Raw genomic sequence first — 20516 nt, 5'->3', positions numbered from 1 at the left:
CCTTGTTAAACCTCATGCCATTGGTATCAGCCCAGTGGTCCAGCCTGTTCAGATCCCTTTGCAGAGCCTCCCTACCCTCCAGCAGATCAACACTTCCACCCAGCTTAGTGTCGCCCGCAAACTTGCTAAGGGTGCACTCGATGCCTTCATCCAGGTCATTGATACAGACATTGAACAGGGCTGGACCCAGCACTGAGCCCTGGGGAGCCCCACTTGTAACTGGCCTTCAGCTGGATTTCACACCATTTACCACCACTCTCTGGGCCCGGCCATCCAACCCGTTTTCATCCTCTGGGCTTCCTTTCCCATAAAAGGTTGGGCCAGATGATCTTTTGAGGTCCCTTCTGACCTGGGCAATTCTATGATATAGCCTACCTTTGCACTAATGCCCTTTTAACTGTAAGAACTGAAATGCTTACTCCACAGCTTAAGCGGTTAATTCCATGAAGGCAGGTAGGAACTGCCACCACATACTACCTTCTCAAGTTAATTTTTGCACCATTATCAGAAGTCACAGAACTTTAAAGTGTGTGTTAAGTAAAGTAGTTGAAGGAGAAGTGTAAAGACACCATGGATAACTACATCCAACAGTAAATATTTAATAAAATAGGTGTGCAGAATATATCAAAGCATCCCCCAAGATACAGAATAAACCGGACAGCAGCTACATCACTTCGTACTAGATTCACAATCGTCCTCTAAACTGGTTTTGTTCAATTCCTCTAACAATGCCACTTCATTTATAATCACTGTGCTCCCTCCTCCATACTGAAAAACAACAGAAGTTAAGTCACATGACAAAAGATATTAGAGTTGCTATTTATTATTTATGTACTATTTATATATTCACTATTGATAATCAAAAGAATGGAAGCAAAAGTGACTGAAAGCTTACATGTCAATTGCTGAATGATCCAAAATGAATAACGCTTATCTACTACCACCAATGGGACAAAGTAAAATGAATTTAAAAGAAGGGCAATATAAGGAGTAATGCTGAGAATTTTTTTCTATTGAAATAGGCTGGGATTTTATTAAGCAGCTTCCAAGACATATGGACAATTTCTTTCCAATATTTAAAGATAAAGGGACAGATACTATACATTTTTTGTTATAGTAACTATCTGGACATAAAATTTCAAAGCTATTACTTTGGAAAAAGGTGTCTAGTTAAAGCCTCGGGAATTATTACTTGCAAAGAACTTTTTGATGACACGTAGTGTTCTATATCAGCAGTGCTTAAGTTACAAGGATAGGAAGACAATAACATGTTAGTCTCACCTTTTGAAAACAGCTGTTTCAGTTTTAGCATCTACAGTAAGGCTCAGCGTCTCCTTCATGCTGCCATTCATTACTGTTTCAGTTACTTTGTCTGCATTTTCTACATCGTCCTCTCCATCTGAGCTGGCTTCCATAGCAACACTTCCTGGAGCTACATAAACAGAAGTAATGTGGTAAATAGCTGGTTATGTTTCTGACTTCATGAACAATCATACAAGTTGATATAACCAGAACAATGTTTCTGCATCTTTGTACACGTCTTGAATTTTTCTTTAAAGAGAAAGTAACTTTGTTACCATCACTATGTGCACATATAGAGCATAAGTACTTCTTACAGATGGTTTAAGTAAAAAGTCAAATGCCGAAACTAATTTTTTTTCATTCTGCAAGCCACTTAGTGATTTAGACGGACAACGGTTACTGCAATGGTTTGCACGAACAAGAATTTAGTAAGATTATAGTGATGTATTATTTTTCTGTACAGGCAAATTCATTACACAAGCCTAACAGTACAAATTTGACAGTAAGTTTTTAAGTACAGATAAGCCTTTGAGAAGTCCAGTCTCCTTGGGCTTCTTGTCAGCACTTGTTCTGTCTATTAATAATACATACAAAAAAAGCTAATTAGCACATCTGGCCTCTAACCTGTTCACACATGTAGAAGAACTAGTGCATGCATAGTGAAGGTAACTTGGGAGAGGGATGACAGGAATGGGAAACAAACATGTTGAGGCCACTGGTCTGCTGTTACATAGGAAGAGACTAGAGGCTACCACTCTTCTCGGGCATTAAGTAAAGATAACAGGTGAGGATTCTCTAAAAGAACACTTAAGATTCTTTGCAACGCTTTTCTTTGCATGATGTACAGGCTTTTTAGAGGTAACAGTAAGTCCTGGAACAGCTCTTGTTTACAACACCTCTCATTTTAAACAGAAAACAATTTTAAATAGTTCAGAAATTCTTTGGCAAGTCATTTTCATTACCTAGCAGAGCAGCAGCAGAGCTAAATAAGAGGTCTCTGGAAACCTCCATTTTAAAGTACAGGGAGAGCCTTCTCAGGTACAATTCTATAAATTAAATTGTTTGCATTTCTGAACACGGTATACTTACTTTCTAGCTGTGTTGCAAGAGCCGTTACATTTGCACTCAAGGGATCGATTTGGTCTGTGTTCGTTTCCATTTCCACCGGAGAATTACTTCTTAAGGAATCTTTTGAGCTTCAAATATAAAGTAAAAAAGCTTAGAATAATTTCTGAACAGCAGAATGAAAACTTCCTTAAAACAGTATTTTTACTTCTATATCAAAGCTATAATGCCTAGAGCTCTACTGAAACTGAATGACAGCAAGTTTGTCTATAGGAGTCTTGGGAAGAAATGCTAAACATTACTTGAGCAATTCAAAGTCCACCAGAACTAAACTGACTATATGTTTAGTGGTTTTATTGTTATTTGTTTTATTTGGTTTGATTATAAATAGTAGCAGATCCATCCCTGGTAAATAAGGCATACAAGCATCACTACCTCCATGTAGCATTTCCAACATTTTTAACTGCATATAGCAGTTAATGTAGCATTTCCAAATGCATTTTTAGCAGAGAACCATCTTTCAAATTGCAGAGACTGCCAACACAGTCATCATCATCCAATACAGAAGCGGGTTTGCAACTTAATCGTATATACACTACAGCTACAAGGTTTTTTGTACTCAGAAAGACAAGATATGGCAACTTGAAATACTTTGGTATTCATAATGTACCTCAGGCATTCTCCTAATAGCGCAGAGCTGCCTAACACAGGTATCACGGATGCATAACCATGAGTTTTCAAATAAAACAAACCCAAACCCCCAGAACCCCCCAAACCTATTTGACTTATAACATCCATAAAACAGAATCATCATAGACACTTTATGACCTTTATGTTCAATAATTCACATTCAACCCTTCACTGGGTTCGATCTACACTGAAAAATAAATATTAAAAAAAAAAAAAAATCACAGCCCCCATTCTGGTCAGAGACCAGTATTAAAGAATTCATATATTTTTCAAAAAGCCTCTACACCAATAACACATTAGGATCCACCCATCCCACAAAGCCTGCTATGAGATAATATGGACACATCGTTATAACACATGGGGCCCTCTGGACAATACACACTGCCTATTCCACCAGACCACTACCGACATACGCTTTGATGGAGATGGACACTCCAAGGAAACCAAATGGTAGCTGCCATTATATTTAGTAGTGAAGACCTTGTCCTGAATCACTAACATTCTTACCTCAAGGAGGACGAGAACTCTGAAAAGGCAGCCCAGCCAGTTTCTTTTGCTGGCATAGGTTCTTCTGTACTCCACACATCAGACCCAACAGAATCCAGATTGGCACCATGTGCAGTTTCCATGGGTACATCAAAGTTAGCTGACCAGTTTGGGGCTAAAAACCATCAACAAGTTCATTATGAACAAGCTTTAAAAAAAGTATGTGAGTGCATATATGCCCAACACAGATTCTCCATACGTACATTCCAAATATAGTAGCAAAATTCATAACAGACTTTGAAGCACATGCAGAAGAATCCTCCATATACTGTTAAAAAAATGAATGCATTCCCTAAAAGGGAGATTCTGCTAGTAAGGCAGAATTTTAGCAACAGTAACTCAAGAGTGTTCTGCTAAAAATCAATACAGCTTATCTAAAGAATAAAAACAATAAGCCATATTAGATCAAGTATAATACCACTTTATTCTTTAAACTAACATCAACATTTGTTATCCATTTTTCAAAACTCATTTCTATAATAAAAAAAAAATATCTTAAGTTCTGTTCCCTTTCTCGCTTCTCTCTGCAGATTTTCCTGAACATGAGAAAATGAGCACGTCAACTTAAATATGGGCAGCCTCTAAAATTCTCATGCACTAACACCACTGCTAAGTTTCAGAAAAGTATACGGCTTTTTACAACTTCAAACGTTTATCACGATTTTAAATTTTGGAGCAACTGTGACTTAACAGCATCTAATTTAGACTAGGTCAATTCACAATACTTCACCTACCAAGGGAAACATGTTATTTCATTAACACTTACATACAAAAAAACAGGCTGAAAAGGAAGCTCTGACTAGCAATTAGAAATTCCAACCCAGGCAGAAATGAGAGGAGACCCACATGGATCAAAACTTGTTTGACACACAGATGCCAACGACACCAATCTGACAAGAGAAAAGAAAACCCTTAACTTTTACTTCTATTTCAATTTAATTCCTTACAGTCTCGATAAACACAGGGCTTTTACCTAGATATATTGTGAGTTTATCTAAATCCAGTTTAGTGTACTGTGACCTGAACACGTAAACTTTTAAAAGAATTACAAAAGTTTTCACATAAGAGTCTACTGATGCACATTTTTCATTCACACATGAAACCTGAAGTAAGTTCACTTGGCTTCTGTAGGAAGTCTTTTAAAAAAGAGCATTGTTGCAAGAAAAGTTGGTCTCAAAGGCTTCCAGTAAAAATAACCATATTACAGGTTTGGAGATTAACAACCTGCTAGTTTTACAGGCATTAAAGATGCTTAAATTATTACATTTCATCCTTCCCTTTGAGTTCTCCTCCTTTATTTCCTCTTGAAGAATAGAAACATGAATTTTATAGAGACTAAGTAACGTGACTCAAGACATGTAAGGAATTCAAACTTCACAATATTTCTATGCTTTGTTGCAAACAGTCTTTACAGTGGGAAAGACTACTTTAAAGACAGTTGGGATAAAAACAGTAAATAAGGAAAACTAAAATAAGACAGCTATACATAACACTTTTATATAACTCAAAGCAGCTGGGAGAAACATTACGTACGTTCACTTAAGTCTACTTCCATCTTGTCCTCTGCATTGGTGTGTGATTCAAACAAATCTTGTTTTGTTCCATCCTCTTCTTCAGAATCTGTACTTTCTTCACTGTCCGTACTGCCCGAACTTAAAATGCAAAGGTATAATTTACATTCTGTGTTTAGTATTAGACCCTGAGGCACAATGAAATTCTGGAGATTTTGAGGGTAAACAGAATTGTAACAGTTAATCATTTTTGATAGACTGAGGTAGCATTTGTTAGCTATTAGTATTCCCCACATTTCTCTCTCAAAAGAGGCTATCTTCCCCCGTCCTGTTTGCAAGTAAAATACAGACTGGTTTTACTCCTGCCAGACAAAAGGGAGTAGAAAAGGAAAGCAAGGAATCAGATCTGCCTGCAGAGGTTGTTGGTCTATTTGGTGTCCTTACACTAAATGGAAGCACTGAAATACAAAACTCTTTAACACCACTCTAACAAGATATTGCTTGATTTATTTTAAAAATCTAACAACAAATCTAACATATCTATTTTAAAATAATCTCATCGACTGTATTCCAGTCCATCTTTTTAAACTACATACATATTTCAAAGCCTATGGGCATCTCTCCCTTCCAGGTGTGTGCAACTAGCACAAAAAGCTAGGTAACATGAGAAGGTAACAATGTCCCTGAAACACATGATTGACTGATAGTGTTGTGGTTACTTAAAATAATCGATTTTGTACAGAAAGTATTAGTAGTATAATTTTGAAGGTTGCAGGGGAGCTAGCTGGACTGCCTTGTCCAAGGTAAGAATATCAGATCAAGTTTAAAAGCATAAGGAAAGAACAGGCAGCAGGAAAAGAACAAAGTACAAAAGCTGAAGTGCAGGAAGAGCCGAGTATGCAGGACAGCTGTTGCCATCTTCTGCAAATTACAGCTGGGATATTAGTCACTAGAGCCATCCCTCTACTCATTTCTCCCACAAAATGAAAATATGCTAATATCACCTATGCTAAAGATCATTCTGAACAGACATGCTCTGCAGTGAGGGCTCAACTACACTGCTCTTTGAATGAAAAACACATTCCTTACCTGGAACGCCTCTGGGACTCTGGTGTAAATGCAATATGTTTTTCTTCCCAAATGTCTTCTTCATCAGAGCCACCATCATCGAACTGCTGTATCCGCTCCTTACAGCACGCCTCAAACAAGGCTATATTGCCCTAAATAAGCAAAAGTATAGAATCTGTATTTATGACTAATCACTCTACTTACATAGAAAACATTTTGGAAATAAATGGCTATTCTGAAGAGAATCTTAAATCAGTGGGGGCAAGGGGAAACATCTCTCTAAAAGCAGCAGTAAACCAGAATGCCTTAACAACTTAAAGCTTGTCAAGAAAATATTCAGTGGTATTTGTCTGGCTCAGCCACTAACAAGTTGTGGGGACTGTCAAAGAACAGCTAGGAGTGTTCATCATGCTTAAGAAATAGCATTGAGGAACTTTTCAGATAACCAGACTGCCAAGTACTTGAGCTTTACTTTCTGTAGTGGAGTTTGTCTCAGCTCAACTGACAACTAACATCTGAGGTTAAAGTCTCTGTCCTTACTTTCCTGTCACCACAAACTCACTGGAAGACTGAAATAAATACCTTTTAGTCATAAAACCCAAGTGCGCCATATGCATAAATCTGATCCAAGCCTGTTCTTGAACCCGGCCATACAAATTAAAAGCAGTTCCATTTAATACCAATCAAAGAACAACAATTGCGCCTTCCAATTAGAAGATCACATCATACAGGAATGAGGTAGTTATTTTCCAAAGATTACACATTCAAGAGTAAATGTAGCAGCCACCACCAAAACTTTGAGGTCACACTGAACTTTGAAAGACAGTAATTTTTTTGACAGTACATATACTTACACTTTCATTTGTATTGAGTGTAAAGTTGATGTCTGAGACCCGATCAAAAGAAACACTATGAAAAAAGCAGAAGTACGCAATAAAACAAGATTTGTATAATGACATGAACCCATTATATTTCTCTCAGGTTTCTCATTTTCAATGATCTAAACCAAAAGATTACAGACAGTTTCCAACCAAAAACAGTCAAAATTCCACATTGAGGAGGCTTGGCATTCATGCGATTTTTTAACGGTGAAATATTTTACACAAAAATGCAAAACAATTATTTCTCTACTCTATAGTTAGCTGTGAAGATGCAACAAGCCTATGCAAGCGTAACTGAAGTGATATACGCAAGTCTCAAGTATGTACCGTTAAAGCAGTGGAAAAAAACAGGCCTAAAGAATGTCTAAAGCTGACTGTTGTCTATCATGACACAGCTCAAAATCCCTGTGAAGATCTGTGTTAGCAGTTCTTGTACATTCTAACTGATTTCACCACTGTATAGAAGGATCTTCCCAACAGGACAAGAGAAAGTGAAAAATGTAATATCAACTTCTAAAATTGATATTTCTTTCTTTTTCAAAAAAAAAAAAAAATTTTTTTAAAAATACATCACTGATTTTTTTTTTCCCCCCCTAAACTAAACACCAGGCTTTGCACATCTTCAAATATTAAGCTGTCAAGCAATTTCACTTCACAAACATGTCTTAGACTGAAAGTAGCATTAAGCAAACTAAATCCCTAAGGCAAGCAAAGAGAAACAGGAGGAGAAGATGGGAAATACTACCAGACTTCCAGAAGAGTTAATATATTCTTTCTCTAGCCACATACAGCAGTGCACTCAGCAGAACATGTACTACTCTTCCTCTAATCCTCATTGCATTACAAAGCTGGGAACAAGGTAAGTAGTCTAAAGGAACAAAGAAGTCTTAAGCGTGGTTGAATTACTGTGCAAGTTACCATGTGAATTACTGTACAACAGTAAGCAAGTAATTTAAGCTGCAACAGATTCCTGCCCAAAAGGCATAACTTTAAAAGTAACTTTACCTAGAGAGTAATTCAACTCAGGAGTACCTCATCAGTATTCTTATCAGAAATCTCATGAAATCAGCTCACACAAGTAGTCACTTTCTTTCCACCAAGACCATACACTATCAAAGGCATGATCTTAAAGCAATTACAACTCCTATCCTTGCCAAAATCCACTTGCTTATAACAAAGTTAGTATCCCAAATTACTTCCTCTCCCATCCTATTTTAGTCTATAATCTCAGCAGATTATGGTGTGAAAATGCTGCAATGCTTCTTAGATGGCACATAGAAGCTTCTATAGAGCACTACGACATCTTATTGTCTTTACCCTTGTGAAGTCAAGTAATGCTTTTTACTCTTATTTGCATGTTCTTGTATCCGGAGCCATGAATTCTTACAAAAAACAAGATCAAATCTACTTTCAGCAGGAACCTCCATTCTTTCTCTTTTCCATTACAGCACCATTTTTCTTACAACTGAAGAAAGATCAGTTCGTGTGGAGTGGTTTTGTTGTGTGTTTGTTGGTGTTTTGTGCTTTTTTCACCACTACCACCTCCTGACACCTGACCAAGATTGTTCTCATTTGCTCATCACTTATTCTCTATTTGCAGCAATAACTCTTAATTGCCTTGGCTTTGAAAACAGAGGTAGATTTATGACATCCTTCCTTACTGTCCCCTAAAGAGAAGTACACTCACAGATGTGTTGTTCCCATCATATTTTCCAGGAAAACTCAGAAGTGAAGCTATTCATCTGGTCTGGCACATAGATTCAGCAGGGAAACAAAATCACTGCGAGGCACATAGAAAGTGAAAGTACCCCACCGATGCCATCCATGTCAATGGACAGACATCAGACACAGCTTGCAAAAGGAGATTTATTTATTTATTCATGAGCACAGCATTCTCATGTTGACACACCAGGACATAAGAAATGGGAGATAGGCTGTTGCTTTCCTCTGCAAATTGATCATGAAGACTTGTAACAACAATGCATACAGATGGTACAAAAAGACAGGACTGACTGGCAACTGCCTCACATCAATAAAGGTTTGTATTTGCCATTTGTAAAAACAGTCAAATACACAATAAGAAAGGAAACTCCAAGACTATAGTCAAAGCCAGTATAACATTATACTCACTTGCCGATGTCATCTTGATCAGCAAACTTCTCATCGTTGAAGCCAAACTGGTCAATAAAATTGGACGTCATTTGTTGCATCTGATAATCAGAAAAGGCCTGGCAACCCCAGGACCAATGACAGTGATATAATGATTCTAATAATACTCTAAATCCTACTTGCCTGTTTTGCTCCAAAGAAATAAATGTCTCCCTAATCTAAACATAAAAGTACAGGAAAAGGACTTGTCTTAACCTTTGGATGTTCAATAGTTATTAAAACAGTAACACTGACTACACATCTACTTATATTTACTGACTTGAAACCCAGACTAGCAGCAGGTCTCAATAAGAAAGTTAGATCTCTAGTTTAACCACATTAATCAGCACCTCTCCAAATGTACCCCAAAGGAACAGTGAAACAACACAGTATACTAGATAAAAGAACAAACCATCTTTGTTCAAAATAACATGAAGTTATAAATGGCAAGAACCATGAAAAGTACATTATGCATAGATACTAAAGCACAGTTGCATATTTATCATGTAGTTTCACTAGGAATACCAGTCTCAGGCACACACATCAGCAGCACCTAATTCAACATGTAGAAGCAGCAAACTATTGAACATTTTACATCTCAATGCAGAGTCACCAACTCAACCGTGCCAGCATCAAATGTGAACAGATTGGTATGTACATGTAAAGGTACATGTAGGCATTTTTTCTTATCAATAATAACAGGTTTTGTCCCATGTTTCCCAGGACTGTAATCAAGCTATCACACATTCTCTAGGGACTTTTAATAGCGCTATTTCCATGTGTAAAGTCAGCCAATGTGAAGATATCCTAGGAAATACAGCTGTCAACTCTCTTGGTTTCTTGGCTAGGTAGCTAAAGGAAGAGCATGCAGACAAAACCTTTGAAGAAGGTGGTAAAGCTGAATAAAGGTGAATATGGAAAGAAAACAAAGATTAGCCAAAAAACACAAGGCATTATGAAAACTGGAGGGAAGGGGAAGGAAATAAAGGAAGAGGTAAACAGCAAGACACTATCAGGCCTGGGAGTAGGTCTGTATAACCTTTATGACTGGTAGAGTCATGCTAAGCCAGGCAAAAGCAAAAACCCTAAAATTTAGGATGAAAATGTAAATATCCGATAGATACTTCTGAAAAAAATCAGGATTTTATATTAACATAATTAGTATAGGAAGATTACACAGGCAGACAATCAATTGACTGCCCCCCCTATAAAATAATTACTTTGCCTTGTACTGGTTATGGAGATCTCCTTTCCTCTAAAGTATTTTCACTATTCAGGATTTACAAAGAGCATGTAGAAGACAGTAATTCTCCATGGGAAGAAAGAAAAACTCAAAAAGTTAAAACACGAGTTATACTGTTTTACAAAAGGTACAACCATCAAGAAAATCATTCGCCAGGTTAAACAGAAAATAAAGACATGAAGTTTATGACACCAGCTAGTTAATGAAACTAGCGTGAAATCTTTCTTAGCACTACATCAAAATTGTTTACCAGTATATAAAATGCAGATATAAACTGCTAGCATATCTTAGACTCTAGGCAGTTCTATCCTGTTCTTTAATACTTCTTAGAGTATGCTTAAGAGAAACCAGAAGTGGTACCAAGCTGGTGGAAAACAAACTAACACTGCTCTCCTGAAGGAAGTTTCCAGAACTAATGCAAGACAGCACATTAAATACTGCTAGCACGAGAAACAGTACAACCCTGACCTAGGTAATGGAACACTTTTTCACAAATGTCAGTTTTGAGGTGTTACTCAGAAACTTACATAAAAAGTGTTATGAGAAAACCAAGGAGGGAAAAGGAACCAAAGGTCTTCATTAGTAGAAAACAGTATCAAACTAAATCTCAAACTGGATGCCAAAAGAAAGAAGTCTTAGCAAATGCAATTCTGCACAGGCAGAATCAAATTTGACAAAAATAAACCAAAGATGAAAAGGTCCTTTAGTATTTTCTCTTAATTCCTGAGTCCACTTGAATTTTGGAAGTTTACCTCCTGTTTCCTCCTTTAGTTAGTGGTCTAGAATAAGGTCTACCAGCTGAAGCCAGGGACACTTTTATGAATGAATTTATGCAGCTGGAGAAGGCTTTACATTATTTCAATTTCTCATCTGCAATTTATCTTCTTCAGTATCAGGCCCTTCTCAATACCACTTTAGAGAGTATACTTCACTAGCTCTGCTTAGGAAAAGAAAAATTTGAGAAAATAGTGACAAACTTGAAAAACAGCACTGGACCATCTGCATTTCTCCAGATTAACTGCCAAATTGCCTACACGCAGCAGACCACTATGCATGCTAAGTACAGAGGTATTTGAAGATCTTACTTTCTTGCTAAAGCAAGATGCTATAGTATCTAACTTATCAAGTTTGTATTCAGATGCACCGTACATGCACAAAACCACTGAATCAGTTAAAAATGCATCAGATGCTTAAAACTTCAGCCATAACCCACAATTCCAACTTAGATACGCAATTACTTATTATAAAAACTACAGAAGATGCATAAAGCACCAAAGCCAGTCTTAGGCTAGGGGGTTACTATGTAGCTGCTGGTGTGAGTTTGAAGGCTTTGGTTAATAACCCAGATGAAATAATGCATTCTGCATAAGGGACCGACTGGCAGTCTTGTACCACATGGCTCCCATTCCTTCACCACCAGATAAGACAATACTATTACGGAAATGCTGAAATTCTTCAGCAAAATGGCATCAGTGTCCTCCATAATCATTGCAAAAACGTTCTAACACTGTAACCATATTAGAAACTGTCTCATTATGTCCCCTCCCTGGAGGTGTTCAAGGCCAGGATGGATGAGGCCTTGAGCAGCCTGGTCTAGTGGGAGGTGTCCCTGCCCATGGTGGGGAGGTTGGAACTGGGTGATCTTTAGTGTCTCTTCCAACCCAAACCATTCTATGATTCTGTGAAAGCTTTGATTTAAGCTTTCAGTCTACCTGATCTGAAAACTCCCAAGACATCCTCTTTTAATCAAGCCAAATGATGAATAATTATCTTTTAAACACTCATAAACGAGTTGTCAAAAGCATATACTGTATTTTTAAATAAGTGATCAAGTTCACTGGAAATTTATTTCAGGAATATCTGGCTATCTTACACTTGCAAGGTATCAAGAATCTACAAAGTGGAAAACATTCAAGCTAGTAGATACAATCTGTCACAGGAGCATACCTAGCTTTTCGTTTATATTTCTGGTGACAGCTGCAGAGTTTGACATTTTGCCAAAAACTAAAAGCATGCAACAAATAGCCAGTCCTCTGGGTTTTATCAAGCAGTTGTGTGCACACACACATCTAAATTTTATTTTATACTTTCTAGATTTCTTCTTTCATTTCTATCACAAGCAAGTTGCACTGCTTTTTAAAAACTTATTTTTACAGAAAGAGCAATTTATGGTGTTAAAATTTCAACTCACCTGCTGCAAAGAAGAATCCTGTGAGAAGCCAGTTTCTTTAAAGTCAATTTCATCATCACTGGAAGAATGAATGTGGCAGGTAGTAACCTATACAAAGGAATTTAGTTATCTGTGTAGTATATGACAGCCACTCAAGTATACTCATACTATCTGGCTGAATCTTCAGTTTCACATCAAAACAAGAAGAGCAAATTATTTATTTTCCCAACCGCTATAGCACATAAGACAGCCCCTGAAGTGTTTCAATAGGTTTGACATGTAAATTAGATACTCAAAAAAATCCAAAGCTATTTACTACTTCAGAATGCGTATTTAATATAAAAAAGCCAGTCACACAGCTGACTATCTGAAACAAAATAAGACACAACTTGCATCCTGTCCTCGTACTGCAAAAAATATATTGAATAGGAAGTGAATTGGTAGTAAGCAAAACACTAGACTATATACAGAGATCCTCCCCCTTTCCTATATATAAAGTATTTAAAAATTGAAGGGAAACAGTCTCAGCATTTGCAAAAAGACAAAAGAATTAATGTTCAGAAATTCCCAACCAACGTGTACTTGCAGAAGCTACCATGGAATTGTTGCCACAGCAACTGTCGTACACTTTAACCTTGAAAGGTGCTTTAACTCTGCATTACCCTTGGAAGAAGACTTCTTTTTATGATCTGACATAGAACTAGTGGGAATAGCTTGTTCAGTGACACTGCTGCTGTTCTTGGAAGCAGTTCTCTTCAATCAGAACAGCACTCAAAAGTAATTTTAGCTGGGACAGCAATCAGTTGAAGTCACAGTAGTGACAGATGACCCTTGATACATACTCTATGAAGGATCACTAGTATGAAGTAAATCTACAGATGACAAAGTTTATATTGCACGAATACTCCACTATTATACACACCTCATGTATTTTACACAACACTCATGTTACAGATTCTCAAGTGAAGTCAGGTGGTTCATGGAGTACTTATTTTTTTAAGAAAATAAATGTCTATACAAAAAGAGTACTGAAAAGCATACTAGGCTTCAAAAAACACAGACACCACAAATGTTACAGGACAATGCTACAGTCAGGAGATACGTGCAAGAGGTAAATGAAGGAAGTTATCTGAAGTATATCGTGCTTTTACAATTTCTCCTCTATTAGTATAACAGTTAAAAGAATTATTGAGTGCATTGGTTTTGCACATCTACAATTCAGCCCTGCACTGCATAAGTACCCTGACTCCAAGTTACTCAGTTTCTGAAGAAAACCGGCCCTATGTATACTAGAACTGTCAGTAAGCAGGAAGAACAGCAACGCACCAAATGATCTCTGGGCTTGCATCAAATGACAGATCAAGTCCATTGAAGGTAAGTACTCAGCGTATATTTATGAAAATACTGTTCGCAAGTCTGCACACTTCAAGGTAATTATATGGCATCCTATACTACAACCTGAGCTGTCCTTGATGTGACATGTGATCCCACTTCATGCAGCCACATTTTGAGAGGACAAAAGTTAATACACATACCCCTTCAACTACAATTTGTTGGGGAGAAAGACAGTCAAATCCAAAAGACGCAGTTTATTTAGTTTTAGTTAGAAATAGTAAATTAAGAAAGATGTGCTTAAGATCTTGCTTTGGGGACACTGAAAACCTGCACTTTAAATGAGGTATATAATTTTTCAGGCATAAACATTAGTTCAGATAAGCTACTGTTTTAATCCAGAATTTTTTCATCAGCTTACAGGAGCTCAAACAGACATACCAAATAGTACAGGTCTATAGATGGAGAAGATAGGTCTGTGGAGACCAAACTACTACTACCACCACATTGCTTATCTTTGAACTAAATGCTAATCCAAGACTCATATGAATTGAGCATGCAAGCAAAACCAAAGCCTACAACTTTAGAAATTCAAAGATACAGTATCTTCCAGGTGACATTTTAGAGATACAAGAACATGGTTCAGTGCTTTGCCTCTCTATTCAACTGATTACTGTTGAGTTTGGAGCTATGTTTTATATGAGGTTTTCTGTTGCTACATCAAGTGCATCCAAGTTAGTACATATCTGAACAGCTAATTGAAACATTAATTATAAATCAGCTTAAAATTCTGCCTCTTTAAATGACTCTTGGTTTTGATCAAGAAGTAGCTGCTAACAAGAGGAAAATATCATTCTACAAGCACTATGAACTTCTTTCCATTCACAGACATGTTCATGGAAAAAAACACCATCTGTACATCATTTGATTCTGTACACAAGCTGTATAGTTTCAGGTGAATTTCTACTGCTTCTATTGCCACACATCATGCCAGCATTAAATTCCAGTTGCTATATTGTGCTGACATAGCAAATTTATCAGTCTCTTACTGTTATCGCCCGGTTAATATAGCACCAGTAAAACTTCATGAAACCATATGCAAAGCACTGCATTCCTGGAGAAGTCAGGTATATTAAAATTCACTAGTTGGTCTGCTGACATCGGAAACAGCCTCTGTTTATTAAAGACTCCACATAACTACTCGTAAACTGCATGTTTCACATAATTGCCCAACACCTCTTAAGTATTAAGTTTAACTTTTATCTAGAAGTGTAATTAGTCCTGCTGTGTGCAGAAGAAATGACAGGTGCTCAACAGAAGTATGCAAATTTACCTGAATTAAGCAGGGTCAGTAACACATGCAATGGGATGCAGGTAGCATTTTCCCATTAAATGTACATAGGCTCATTTACATTCTGTAAATAAAACACCAGGCACCTGCAGTTTCAATTTGCACTCTTCAAGTGGACAGCAGCTTTCAAGGACACCAACTTCAAGCTGTGAAAATTTTTGCTTCTTGGCAATTCCACGGGATGAGCTATACAAACTGAGCTACTGCAAGATTTCTGTACAAAGTATTTACGATATGCATTTAGTTGAAAAAAAAGAAGCTAAAAGAATTATCAGTTCCACAGCTCAGCAAATAGATGTACTTGTTGACACAAGTACATGGTAGTTGGGAAGTCTGTTTGTGCTGCTGACAAAAAGAAACTGGGACTCAAGTTAACAGCTGCAATTTTGATACGTTACCCACCACTACTTACCAGGTCCACTGTATTCCTCTTGTTAGTTTCTCCTAAGGAGCTAGTACAGAATGTCTCCCATCGCTCTCTGACCTCCTCTGGAAGCTCTAGCATAGGAAACAAAATCCATTTGATACTATTAACAATGGTGCATCACTTAGTTTTCAATTGTTCTCTTACTGCAAAGAACATACACATCCTCCTAAATCTAAAAGTATTACTCAATCTAGCAAACAAATCCAAATTAAGCAGGTCAGCAACTCTTCACAACTATTTCAGGGAGCTCTGAATACTGTTAGAAAAAAAAGAAAAAGGACAAGCATGTTTAAAGATGGCTGGTTTTAAATTTAATGCATCAGAAATAAATAATATTTTCTTCTTTTATCCAACAGCTGCCTTTAAGATTGATTAATTTCCTAAAAAAGTTGATAACGAAAGCCATAAAGACAAACCTGAGACCATTAACTTTACCTTTAATGAGCTGTTGGACTAATGTACTGTTTGGACCCTTATCTGTACTATGCACAATACAGTTTGCTATCCTTGTCAGATGACCCATATAGCCATTCCGTCTTCCTCCTTCAGCCCTGCAAGAGACAAAAGGAATTCAGCTGCCCACACTGAGACCAACTGTGCTAATAAGTTTTGCTCTAAAGCACTCAGTGAAGAAGTTACACAAGACAAATAGCACAGGAGTTCTTAAGCAGAAGAATTGTGTCCTAAAACCAAAGGTTCACAAAAATACTCCAGAATTTAAGATACCAGCTGGTTTGACTACACTGAGTCAGTTTAGAAGACTTACTGAGAACATAAACTACCAAGAAGAAAATACAGAATATCTGAACAGGTTATTTCTGCTTTCATGTGTGTGTAGAGAGATAAGTGTCCAGCATTATCAAGATAAAGATAAAATTAACAACACATCAACAGTTTTCAGGAAGCTTCTGTTGGTAAGTGTATTTTTTTTTAAAACTCCAATACGCTGAACACTGTCTCAGACCTTCAAGTCCATGATCAAAAGAGAAAAAAATTAGGAGTGGTCTAGTACTGCAGAATTTCTTAATGTTACTTATAGCACACAGAGCTTGAATGGTATGATCAACTGAAATTTAAGTTAGGATCACTGTTTTCCTCAAGTTTAGAAATGGTATTTAAGTGCGTACCAAATGTAAAATTACAAGGCAGTTCAAGTTTTTGTTTTGTTTTGTTTTTTTAAGTTTGACAGAGCTACTTTGCAGAAACAGGAATTACGAGTTTAATAGTAGCGCATTGAGTAGCTATGATCAGCTTGTTTCTGGAAACATTCTAGGTATAACCTAAGAGCTAACTTTAGAGCGCCAACTTGGACTGAATTTTAGCATTTAGCTGCAGGCTAATCAGACATTTACTGTATCTGCTTTTGAAAGATTTTACACTTTTTAAAAGAAAAATGAAGCCAGACCAACTCAACTGGCCAGACAAACCTCCCATGAAGTTTACTAAAAACTCTATAAAGTGCCAGCAGTTCAGGAAGTAGCCTATAGTATGCAAACAAATCACTATTTTCCACCATCATCACCTAACGCGTGAGAATTTCAGTTATGTCAATGCAAGATATCATGAATGAAATGGTATCACACTGTTTACAGGAATAACTTGAGAGAGATTCCCATCTTATTTCCTTGACTGCTTAGGTAATAAGTACATTTAAAACAAGCAAAATGGGATGATGGCAAAGATTCTTATTTCTAGTGCAGGATATGCCATAAAGAGGACTTGTATTCTAGATTTCTTGGCTAGGCAATGACAAGTCAGTCCACTTTGTAAAATACAATTGTATCTTCTGTTAGCAAATGCTCAGCGAATGAGCATTTATTACTTATGAATTCTTTACAGTCTGCTTGTTTCTCAAAAAAAAAAAAATCAATTCTTTCCTGATAAAAGCACAATCAGAGGTTTACAACAATATTTTCCATGTTAATATTTGCAAATATGAGATCAAATATTTAATTCATCCATAGAGTAAGCACTGGATCAAGAACATTCTTATCCAATCAAAAAATAGTTTTAGATAAAGTTAAATAAAGTCACATTCCCTCTCTTTGATCCATCCTCTTCATCTACTTCAACATCCTTATTTTTAGGTCATTTACATTAGCCATATATTTACTATCTGATTCACATCAAATAGGAACATGAATACTCCAGGTGGTAGAATTGTCTCAAACAATATACCAGCAAATGAGCAACACTATTCCAGCCAGCTAATTACAATATCTTGACAAGTTAGCACTAACATTTTCTTAGTATCTCCTGAGCCAAACTCATGATCCTTGAGATAGCTGTTTTACCACCTCAAGTGACGACTGAGGGTTTCTTCTTCTGCTATGAACAGTTTCAGACATTAGCTACTTGAAGCCTCCATCCTTTCACAACCACGTACTTTTAGAAGGTATTCCATTGCAAAGGACTTGGCTTTTATTACTTACAAGTGTGTTGTTCCACAATATTTAATATGCTTTGATGTGTTTGTAAATTATTTTTTTATTGCTTACTAGAGAAAAGTACTTCCTGTCCTCTCAAAACTCATGGTATGTTTCTGTACTTAAGGATGGGCAAACTTTAAAAATTACACTAGTATCTGTAGACAGCAAGAATGACAAACTACTATACTCTCAAATGATCATGGGAAAAAAAGGCATTAGCATGCTACCAGAAAGAGAAAGCTTTAAACCAGATATTAACATACAAGTGTTTTTAATACTGGGCAAATCAGTTATGAATTACTCATACATTTCTTTCACAACTCAAGCCTTACTTGGACAATTGCAGAGAATAAGAAAACTAGTTACTCACTGCTTCTTCTCATTCATCTCCCATGCATCAAGTATTCGTTCTATTAATTGGCATTTAAGGAAGAGCTATCAAAAAAGCAAAATATGCTTAGTAGCAGTTAAGTAAAACACTATTACGGATTTTACAGTTTATTTTAACAAATGCTGAAGTCTTACAAGATAACTTATTTTAGGTTTAGGATACTTTCATTACAGGGTTTTAAGTCCTGAAGCAGCAGATTCCAACCAGAAACCTAAAACTTAAACCTGCATTATTTCTACTTCTCTTTATAGCTGCTGAGTTGTAGTTGTCTTAAAGCTACAGAAACAGCAATTTTTATTTCTTAAAAAATTGGAGAGGCTTGAGTCCAAAGAAAAATACTTGCAGCTCTGTACATATGCTCACTTTGGGGCAACAAATGGCACTTTCATCTTTAACACCCTGAACAGACATTTTAAGAAAAACCAAAAATATTTCTGTTCATTCTACATATAAAGTAAAATTTGTGTATATTTTAATTAAAAGTAACTATTACAACAGCCTGGAGACAGAAAAACTCAAGATATTCCCAATAACCCACAACTTACATGTTTCAGTAAGAGATTGTCTCCTTGTCCCTTCAGTAAGAGATTGTCTGTGGAATCTCGATCTGTAAGTGTGCCATTTTCTGTACTTTCAAGAGGACTTGCAAGAATAAGTGCAACACAGATTTCTACTTGAGTATGCAAGAAGTTATTCCATGTATACTTAAAGAACATGTCCTGAAAAACAAATTCAACAATGTTTACACAACATCTTTTCATTAAACATAACCAGCAGTCTCACCCTAGCAAGCCATTTGAATGACAGATTGTCATACTGGATCAGAACAAAAGTTCAACTGTAACTGGATTTATCACATGGATAGCAAATAACACACTTCAGGAGAACAAAAACAGGGAGAAAGACACACCCCACTTACATTCTTTCTGCTAGCTGCAGCACAGAGGGTTCCAGAGTCAGAAGCCTTATTTACAACCTTAGCCACCCTTGACAAATCTCTCCTTTTTGAGTTCACGTAACTTCATGGTATCTACAATGACATTTATGTCCTCCTCACTTCAGTCAGATTCCTTACAAAATCATCTTCTGAACCTGCCATTTACTAATGTTATTCTAATACAGAAAGCTACTTCAGATAATCTACCGGCAGCTGAAGGGCGTTAAGCACCTTATACAAGACAAATACTGAGGTTCATCTAGTTATATTACAAGTTCTCCACATTTAAACACAGGAAAAAATTTTTCAAGCTTTATGCCCAGTTATTTTAGACTACTACTTACTGCAAAACTGAAATGACTGCAGTCACTGGTAAATGAAATTAGTTATGTAAATATGTGCACTGATTAAACAATTGAAGTTTCATTAAAAATACAGTTAAAGACCCCTAGTTTTCCTTCAGTCCTCCTAAACTAATGACATCTTCCCATAAAGATATGCTACTGGATCTAGAAAATTACTTTTGCCTAACAGTCATGCCTGCACAGTAAAACATGTGCTGTTTCAGCAAACAGCATGAAGCACCATGAAGCTTATATGGCTGTAATTATTTTCTTTTTCCTTATGCAAAACCTGCAACAGAAGAACATGTTCAAACCTCACTTAATTTAATTCACAAAATATTCTACTCATAAGAACATGCAAGTGTTCATAGCATATACATTCCCTTAGACAACATATCTAGGAAGAACTTCACTTACAGTGAAGTTAGCTATCTGCATACAAGTTAGCACCCATCTGCAGATAAATTGAGATGAAAACATTACTATCACAACTGTATTAATTAGTTGAAGGCAAAAGATTTTAGACTAAAACAATTTAGGACAGAGGAAATATTTACACTTCAAGTTTGCAATTGCCTGCTTAGAAGCAGAAGTTTGCATATTGTATTCAGAGACTGTAGTACAAGTTCTAGCATGTCTTGCTAGTTATTTTTTAACTGATACCAGCAGTGGAATTTTTAG

At 36.6% G+C, this 20516-nt stretch overlaps 1 protein-coding gene across 3 annotated transcripts in view; it reads right to left on the bottom strand.

The window, feature by feature from the left end:
* Positions 1 to 20516, bottom strand: part of PPP6R3 (protein phosphatase 6 regulatory subunit 3) — a 57106-nt gene that overhangs the window by 11807 nt on the left and 24783 nt on the right. For 2 of the 3 annotated variants that reach the window (XM_069857801.1, XM_069857803.1), the window contains 12 exons: positions 19100 to 19273; positions 18534 to 18598; positions 16170 to 16285; positions 15720 to 15805; positions 12646 to 12732; positions 9194 to 9291; positions 7037 to 7091; positions 6204 to 6334; positions 5137 to 5255; positions 3565 to 3718; positions 2392 to 2498; positions 1282 to 1432 (listed from right to left, as the gene is read on the bottom strand). In XM_069857801.1, coding sequence (XP_069713902.1) covers positions 1282 to 1432; positions 2392 to 2498; positions 3565 to 3718; positions 5137 to 5255; positions 6204 to 6334; positions 7037 to 7091; positions 9194 to 9291; positions 12646 to 12732; positions 15720 to 15805; positions 16170 to 16285; positions 18534 to 18598; positions 19100 to 19273 — 1343 coding nt within the window. The remainder of the gene's footprint in view (positions 1 to 1281; positions 1433 to 2391; positions 2499 to 3564; positions 3719 to 5136; positions 5256 to 6203; positions 6335 to 7036; positions 7092 to 9193; positions 9292 to 12645; positions 12733 to 15719; positions 15806 to 16169; positions 16286 to 18533; positions 18599 to 19099; positions 19274 to 20516) is intronic. The other variant, XM_069857804.1, reaches the window with a different exon arrangement.

The sequence above is a fragment of the Phaenicophaeus curvirostris genome, chromosome 5, assembly GCF_032191515.1.
Source record: "Phaenicophaeus curvirostris isolate KB17595 chromosome 5, BPBGC_Pcur_1.0, whole genome shotgun sequence".
NCBI classification, from domain to species: domain Eukaryota; kingdom Metazoa; phylum Chordata; class Aves; order Cuculiformes; family Cuculidae; genus Phaenicophaeus; species Phaenicophaeus curvirostris.
The sequence above is the reverse complement of the archived record's forward strand: the minus strand, read 5'-3'. Positions and strand labels throughout refer to the sequence as shown.